At 38.7% G+C, this 9065-nt stretch overlaps 1 protein-coding gene across 1 annotated transcript in view; it reads right to left on the bottom strand.

Annotated features, from left to right (window-relative positions):
* Positions 1 to 4082: 4082 nt before the first annotated feature.
* Obp83cd (Odorant-binding protein 83cd) overlaps positions 4083 to 9065 on the bottom strand; it is a 540642-nt gene continuing 535659 nt past the window's right edge. Inside the window, exons 7-10 of the mRNA XM_073960309.1 lie at positions 6474 to 6554; positions 4976 to 5085; positions 4594 to 4914; positions 4083 to 4508 (exon numbers count right to left, since the gene is read on the bottom strand). Of these exons, the coding sequence (XP_073816410.1) occupies positions 4140 to 4508; positions 4594 to 4914; positions 4976 to 5029 (744 nt within the window). The 5' untranslated portion in view covers positions 5030 to 5085; positions 6474 to 6554 and the 3' untranslated portion in view covers positions 4083 to 4139. The remainder of the gene's footprint in view (positions 4509 to 4593; positions 4915 to 4975; positions 5086 to 6473; positions 6555 to 9065) is intronic.

Genomic DNA, 9065 nt, shown 5'->3' with positions numbered 1-9065 from the left:
TTGTGATTTATTGAAAGATGGAGGGAGATTGTGGTGATAACTTGAATGATTCAACAAATCTGGGAAATTACGTAGTAGCGCTTTAAATACAATAGTTTGTTCCAAAGCTGTAACGAGGCCAATATCGAACTAGCAAGGAAATGAGTATTTCTTTCAAAACGTTTTTGTATGCTCCCATTATTTTCTTTATATTACCATCCACATTATAGTGAATAATGTTGTTCTTTTGTAACACCTCGACGATTTCGGAGATATTACTTATTTAGCTGGCCCATTACAGAACATTTGTTCCATAGACCTAACTAAGAAAAGATCTCCAATTCTCTCTGTTTAGTGCTTCGCTTTCTGGAATACCGCGCCTTGTCATCTCTTCATCCACTTGTTTGCGCCATCTATTCTTTGGCCTGCCAATTCTGCGTGAACCGTCATGTGGCTCGAATTTATACGCCTTTTTAGCGGGTTCACTATCGTTCATTCTTATTATATGGCCTAGCCAACGAAATCGCTGCATCTCGATACGTTTAACTATATTGATGTCGTTGTATAGCAGATACAGCTCGTGGTTCATACGACGTCGATATTCACCGTCAACGCAGATTGGTCCGTAGATCTGTCGAAGAATTTTTCTCTCAAACACGACAAGCACTGCCTTATCTGCTTGCGCAAGTACCCAGGCTTCGGAACCATACATCAGCACGGGTAGTATCAGTGTTTTGTAAAGCGTTACTTTTGTTTGACGAGTTGTGGTCTTGTGGCCGAGGTATCCGAAGTCTTTTACTACCTCAAAATTATAGGAACCAACTTCAACAGTTGGTCCGATCTCAATGGACGCATTGCTCGTCGATACGATCAACTTGGTCTTCTCGCCGTTTACCGCCAGACCCACTTTAGCAGATTCTCCTTCAACCTTCATAAAGGTATCGGTTACTTCTTTTACTGATCGTCCCACGATGTCTATATCATCAGCATAAGCAAGTAAAATTTGGCTATTGGTGTAGATTGTGCCACTTCTTTTGACGTTTGCCCCTCGTATAACCTTTTCTAGCAGGCTGTTGAAAAGACCACGCAAAAGACTGTCTCCTTGCCTGAAACCTCTTTTGGTACAAAACATTTCGGAGAGGTTCTTTCCTATTTTAACTGAAGATCTTGTGTCAGTTAGAGTCATTTTACAAAGCCGAAGGAGCTTTGCGGGGATACCAAATTCAGACATGGCTTGGAATACCTTTGAACGTAGCGGGCTCTCGAAGGCTGCTTTATAATCGACAAAAAGGTGGTATGTGTCGATCTGTATCTCTTGGGTCTTCTACAGGATTTGCCGCAGGGTAAACATCTGGTCAATTTCGTTATTTCGTTGACCATTGGCTTTAGTCGTTCGCACAATATCCCTGACACTATTTTGTAGGTAATAGGGAGAAGACTTATGCCCCTATAGTTGGAGCATACAGTCTTATCTCCTTTCTTGTGGACGGGACACAGGATGCTCAGATTCCAATAGTCGGGTACGCGTTCTTCCTGCCAGATGGTGCTAACTAGCTGATGTATACACCTTATCAGTGCGTCTACTCCGGTTTTAAACAGCTCGGCTGGTAAGCCATCGGCTCCTGCTGCTTTATTATTCTTCAGCCGGTTGATTTTTGTTTTTACCTCATCTTAGCCGGGCGGTATACATGCTATACCATCTTCTGGAATTGGATCTGTGGTATCATCGTCTTCGCTACTATTGGATACCAGCAGATTGGAGAAATGTTCCTTCCAAATGACCTTGCTGGTCTCTACAGGAGGATGTGCCTGTACCAAAGCCATCTGTTTGATGTTTCACTCTTTGGTAGAATTTTCATTCTGGTTCCTGTACATCTCAATTTTTTCACACTCCCGCTTTTCCATTTCTCTCCTTTTCTCCCAATATCTCTCTCGTGCGCTACGCGTTGCTACTGATTGTAAAGTAGCTCTATATGCCGCATTTTTCTCTTCGGTAGCAGCACGACACTCCTGGTCATACCATGAATTCCTTTGTGGAGGTCTCTGGTATCCAAGTATGGATTTTACGGCTGTTTGCATGGAGTGGGCAATATTTTGCCATTGTTATGTTATCGGGACAAGGAGTGCTCTCATTAAACAATTGGGCTAGTTGAGTGGAATATGCTGTGGCTATCTGTTGTGTTTGCAGCCTATCGATGTCCAACTTCCGTGTTGTGTCTGTTCGCACTTTGTTTGCTACGTTTAATCCGGTACGTACCTTTGCTGCAACAAGGTAGTGGTCCGAGTCTATGTTTGCACCTCGGAACGCTCTTACATCCAACACGCTTGATGCATGTCTTCCATCTATCACAACGTGATCAATTTGATTTCTTGTTCTTTGATCTGGCGACAGCAAGGTGCCCTTATGAACATCGAGATGCTTAAATCTGGTACTGCTAAATACCATGTTTCGTGCAGCTGCAAAGTCTATCACCCTCATACCCTTCCAATTTTGGCTTTAAAATCGCCTAGTATAATTTTAATGTCATGGGCAGGGCAACGGTCATAAGTTTCTTCTAAGCGCTAGTAAAATATATCTTTGGTCTGTTCGTCCTTGTCTTCAGTGAGAGCATGAGCGCAAATAAAGCTGATGTTGAAGAATTTAGCTTTTATTCGAATTGCAGCAAGTCTTTCATTCACTGGGGTGAAGCTTGATACCAGATGTTTTAGCCTCCGATTAACTACGAATCCGCAACCAAATTCATGCTTTACGTCATGGCAGCTATAATACAGTGCGTCACCTTCAGGTGTTGTTGTGACGCCTTTCCCGTTCCATCGTATTTCCTGTATGGCAGTAATGTCGGCCTTTTACTTTTCATCTGCCAATGCGTAAACTGCACCTTCTCTATAAAGAATTCGAACATTCCAGGTGCAGATTCGCAGATCATGGTCCTTAAAACGTTTGCGGGGGTCGTCAACTTTAGAGGGATTTGTTTTTCTTTTGTTTTTTTTATAGTAGGCTGCTTTTTCTAGGGGAGGGTTACTAATCCGGCGCCCAAACCCAAGTTTTTAACGTTCTTATGGGTGAACGCGCGGCACATGTTAGCTCACTACCTTTAACGGGTGTTAAAGGCGGCTCCCCTGGTGACACCACGGGGAGGTCAGTGTCCAATTGAGATGAGAGAGGGACCAAGATATAGCCTGGACTTTGCCATGTTAAAGCCGGTCAGGACCGTTCCTTGGTATCTCTCATCCCCTACGTCACCCAAAAAATATTACAAAAGCCAAATTTTTGCCCGAATCAGTTGATCCGTTCTGGAGTTATCGTGGGCTCCAGCCAGACAGACAGACGGACATGGCTAAATTAACTCCAAATTGTCTGAAACACATTTCGTCCAAACATACTTGGGGCCTAAAACCATTATTTCGATGAGGCACATTTTGCCCGTATGAAAGTGTATATACCCTCGTTAGCATAAATGCTGAGGGTATAAAAAGCAAAGATAGAGAACAAAACAATAACAAATTGATTACTAATGACTCGGTTTAAGACCAAGTATAGAAATATCACACTTTTTCAATGCTAGGCTGAATTGGATGACGAAGACACAAAAAATTAATTTTACGAGAAACTAAACTCAGAGATTGCTCAATCAAATAAAAGCTACATCAAGATCTCCATGGGTGACATGAATGCGAAAGTCGGTACAGACGACACCATCTTGCGTTTTATTATGGGCAAACATGGCTTAAATAGCTCACGTAACGGACGCATGGTTGATCTCAGCATGGGAAATCAATTGTTCATTGGTGGCACACAATTTTCCCACAAAGATATTCATAAATATACTTGGCAATCATCAGACAGAATAACCCGGAACCAAATTTACCACTTTCTCATTAGTAGACACTTTTTCGGATGCCTGATGGATGTAAAAACTATAAGAGGAGTAGACGTCTATAGTGATCACCAGCTCTCAGTTGGAACCGCGAAGCTGCGGCCCAAAGCATTCTACCACCAAAGGAACACAAAGTCCAAATTCGACATCCAAAGTTTAAAAAACCCAATGATAGCAGAAATTATAGCTAAATAACTCCAATCTGAATATGTAACAATTGTAAAATTTGTAATTATTTTAAAATTTTTATTTAAACAAAAAGTTTCTTACATTTCTACATCATCAATTGTTTGCGCTAGCAGCCATAGCGTAACATGTAAATTCCTTATACATCCATCCACAAATGTTGCGATTACGTTTCATTGCCATAGCTTCGCATGCACTTGTATTTGCATTCTCAACAGACAGATTTAATTTAGTATTCAAACCTCGAATATCCCATGTGTGCAATCGATGATTAAATAATTGCAATTTTTCCAAAAAACAACGTGTATAACATGGTATGGGCTCTTTGACGGGGAAGCGGCTGTAATCACCAAAAACTTGCCATTCCGAACGATCGAATTTGTGCAGGCAATCCTTCATGGCCAACTTGGCATCCATATCAATGTTGTCCATGCCATCAATTACAACGAATGGATCATTTTCAAGCTAATTCATAGGAATTTCAATTAAATAACTCTTTGCCGGAATCGATATTGAGTGCAACATTTTGCAACTTGCCAACAATACTTACATTAATCATACAATGGAATCCTTTGTAGGCAATTTCACATTTATCCTTGCCCTCCGAAAATTTGGGTTTACACACTTCATAGACAGAGGCGCCAAATTTGTTGATAACTTTTTCCTCATTGAAACCATCAGTTTCGTTGTAGAAATCAAACATGTTGGTAAGATAGCAGTTTGTGAAGCAGGGTAACTCCTCATAGTTTATGGACCAGTCTTTGAAACGTCCCAAACGTTCAGCATTTTCCTCTGAGACTCCACCATAACGTTCCAAACATTTGCCCAAAACATAACCCTCGTGTTGGTTTATATCGGCTAGCACCAAATTCTGTAAATTGGATGTTTGATTAAATTGTTTCCCATGAATCTAAAATCTTTTGAAGAATAACCTGATGTAGTAGTATGGCCAATGTAATGATAAATATGGAGTACCACGTTTCCATTTTTGCCGTTTTTCCCACTGCAGATACTTGCTGTCAATTAGAAATTCTACCTAAAACTGACACCAAATTTAGTTGATTTAACTTTTTTGGTTGATTTGAGAATTTAATTTTAGCAAAATCACTTTTAATCAGTTTAGCCCACATAAGTATAACGATTGGCAAATTGACTACACTCTTTTAGTATCAGGAAGATTGTTTTTTTGGTTTTTCCATTTAGACTGATAACAAATCTATGTTTAGCATTCAACAGATTTCAATGCTCTTGTCTTTGAAAAGACTTCACATTCTGTCATTAGACGAGCAAAACAAGCATCATTGATTATTGTCAAGTTCATTTACATGCAAAGAGGCATTCATCTCGAAGATAAGGACAAGGTTTTTTGTAAAACACATGTGGCTGTTGTTCCCGGCATCTCTCTATATACGCAGAATATAAATATTATTTTTATATGATTTTTAAAAAATCGAAAAATCTTATGATAAGCGAACGTGCTAACAACAGCTTATAATATCCTGAAGCTTTGTTATCTGTGATATGGAGAGTGCAAAAATGTATTTATCCATTTTTGACTAAAAACGCAACTTGAATACATTTTACAATACCTTGTCAGCTTATAACACCTATATAGAGTACCATTTAGCACATGTTACGGTATTCATATTAGACCGGGGCGATTTGTATGGAAGTAAAAAAGTGATAGTGGGCGCCTGGAGTTTCTGATTCTTGGGATTGTACTGAGCAAAAAAGTCCACTAGACCATATGTCTACGGTGAAAATCGAGCCCCCGGATTTTAACTTGAAATTTTTTTCAAGGATATTTTGGCCAAACCATATCTCAGAAACTTGACCTATTCTGAAAATTTCCTTTTGCGTTCTTAGTACACTCACCAAGGGCTTTCATCTCCAAAAGGAAATTTCCACCCACTGACTTTGAGTCAAATTTTGTAGCACAGTGTAATTTATCGATATTTTCCGAAATATGTGCACATTCTCGGGGCCATAACTGCCTGAAGGAGCGTTCCAATGGTTTTGCTGAGTACTAGAGAGTTCTTAATTATTGTCTTGGCTACAATTTTTGTCTTTGTGTTGGATCGAAAATCTCAGTGGTTTGGCTGTTACATATATGCCAAAATATCCAAAATCGCCCCACCCTAATTCATATGCACAAGTACTGGGGATATAAAAAATTAAATATCTAATTATTTCCCATTCTATTGTACACAGACGAAGATTGGATGTCTATGATCTGTATTGGACTTAGACAAAGCCTTGAAAATTATAAATCTTATGGCAATAACAAACAAATCCAGAAAATATTTTGAAATCTCGCAAATATTGAACAACTACATTTTGATCTGGTATTGACTATTGGTCAAATGCCTTCTAGTATTTCCCACAAAGAGTTTTGAATGCAACATAATTTGGTTAGACTTTTTTATTTACCTTTATGCATAATTCGTATATTGTCATACATAAGCACGGTGCGTCTGGACCACTCCTGGGATGTTTTTGCAGATTCTGAAACTACAATGTTCATAGATAAGAAAAATCAAAAAACAACAAGCAAACAAGTGTTCGGCCGGTCAACCATAAAATATTCTGAAGTAAAACGGAATAATTATTGTCTTTCCTGCCCACAATTTTAGACGGAGATATTTTGTGACGACTGATACATGAATAAGGTTAAAAAAATCATAAAAAATGTATTCAATCGGTCGGGAACCTTATATGGGGCTAACCTAAAGTGTGGACCTGTGTTTTTGGTAGATAAGTTTTGTGACTACTGGGAAACTCAAATGTCGAATTGCAGATACTTGGGTCAAAAATTGTAGCTAAAATAAAAAAAAAGGGAAGTACCATTATATGGGGTATACCAAAATATGGACCTATGTTGACGGTTTTTAGTGAAGATATTTTGTGACCACTGCGAACCCCACAAGTGAAATTACAGGTAGTTCGGTCAAAAATTTTAGCTAAAATCCTCAAAAATACAGAAAACCGGGAGCAACCGTTATATGGGGGCTATACCAAAACATGGACCTATGTTGACAGTTTTCTCCCAGATTTATTGTTATATTTATCACATTTCGCCTGGGCGGTATACCCTCAATATTATCTACTGGCTGTAGTGTACTGACTGTAGTGTACCCCTATAAGTTGTATTATTCTCTTCGGTAGTATCACGATACTGCTGGTCATGGTTCCTTGGTGGAGATATCTGGTATCCAAGTATGGATTTGGGGACTATTTGCATGAAGTGACCAAAACTTTGTCTCTGTGCTGATATGTTGTCATAACGCAGAGTCTTTAATTTGGCAATTGGGCTAGTTGAGTGGAATCTAATGTGGCTATTTGTTGTGATTGCAGTCAACACGATATCCAACTTCCGTATTGTGTGTTTTCGCACTTTATTTGCTAGGTTTATCAGGTGCGTACCTTTGCAGTAACAAGGTGGTGATTCGTGTCGATGTTTGCTCCCCGGAACGATCGTACATCCAAGACGATGAATGTTTTCCATCTATCACAGTGTTTTAAATTGAATTTTTGTTTGTTTTTTGCTTAAGTCTGTTATTGCTAACACCCATGTTTTGCTGACATTGTCAGAATTTTCATTGGGGATACAGAATTTCCCGACTGTTGGACCAAAGATATTCTCCTTACAAATGTTGTTATTAAAATCGTTATGGGCTGAAAATCTTCAAGAAAATCGAAGACTACAATCATTTTTAAAAATTGATTTTAAATATTAAATCGCGAATATTGCACCCAAGCCCACTGTGTATTTTTTTTAAATTGCTTGGAAAACAACAAAAAATACAAAAAAGATTTTTTTTTAAATTGGACCAATTTACAGATTTCGACTTTTTCAAGTCGCTATATCTCTGGAACCGTTAGTCAAAAAATCTGAAAATATAATGAAATGTTTTGCTGATGAGCAACATCACCACAGCGATAAATGAAGGAAATCAAAAACCACTTTTTTAAAAAGTGTCCGATTTCACTCAGATAGGGATTTCTGAAAATAAAACTGATGTTAAAAAATTTACCCTTTATCCGAATTGTAGCAAGTCACCGAGGTAAAGCTGGAGTTCAGATGTTGTAACATCCGACTAAATACAAATCCGAAACTAAACGCATGCCTTTTGTAACGGCAGCTTTAAAACAGTGCGCCATCGTATTTCAATGCGTAAAACGCCATTTCTCTAAAAAGAGTCCACACATTACAGCTGCACATTATGAGATCATGGTCTTTAAAACGTTTGCGGGGGTCGTCAACTTTATAGAGGTTTGTTTTCTTTGTATTTTCATAGTATGCTGTTTTTGTGGGTTACTAGCCCATCGCCCTAACCAATTTTTATTGTTCTTGTGGGCACTAAATTTAACGGGTTTCAAAGGGATCTCCCAAGTTGACATGACGGGGAGGTCAGTGTCCACTTGAGATGAAAGATGGACCCGGGCTTTGCCGTTTTTCTCGCAACCAAAAAAGATTGTTAGTAATTTTTATTTATACACTCCACGTCAGTAGAATAGAACACCTCCACGACCTTCAGCGTGCAAGGCGGGTGTGCATACCATTGCACCACGGTGGCACCCATTATTTTAATACCCTGAGGGAAATTTTAGTACTTTCTAAACACAAACAAAAGATAAGGGAACTGATGATATCCTGTGGCGAGGATTGAAACTAGTCTTTCCTGCCTTACCCCTTGTCGAACAATGTCAAACTTTCTTCACTAATGAATTAGTTGTTTTAAAATATTAAAGAAACAAAAATGGGATTAAGCCAGACTATTTTGAAAAAAATCAGGAGTAGCTGCTATCATTATAGCATTTAGGACCATGCCAAAATCATGGATGTTAGGACCCGTATGTCAGATATTTATTCACTGGACAATATCCTTAGACTATTCCCGCATTTTCACATACAATATCAGGAAACTTTGACTTATCCTGATGACGTTATTTTAGTTTATAGTACATACGTAATTTTACAAAAAGAGATATGGGTTTCCCTATATATATTCACCATAGATG

This window comes from Musca autumnalis, unplaced genomic scaffold (assembly GCF_047663935.1).
Source record: "Musca autumnalis isolate F117 unplaced genomic scaffold, ASM4766393v1 scaffold_1, whole genome shotgun sequence".
Classification (NCBI taxonomy): Eukaryota; Metazoa; Arthropoda; class Insecta; order Diptera; family Muscidae; genus Musca; species Musca autumnalis.
This window is presented reverse-complemented; position numbering and strand designations above follow the sequence as displayed.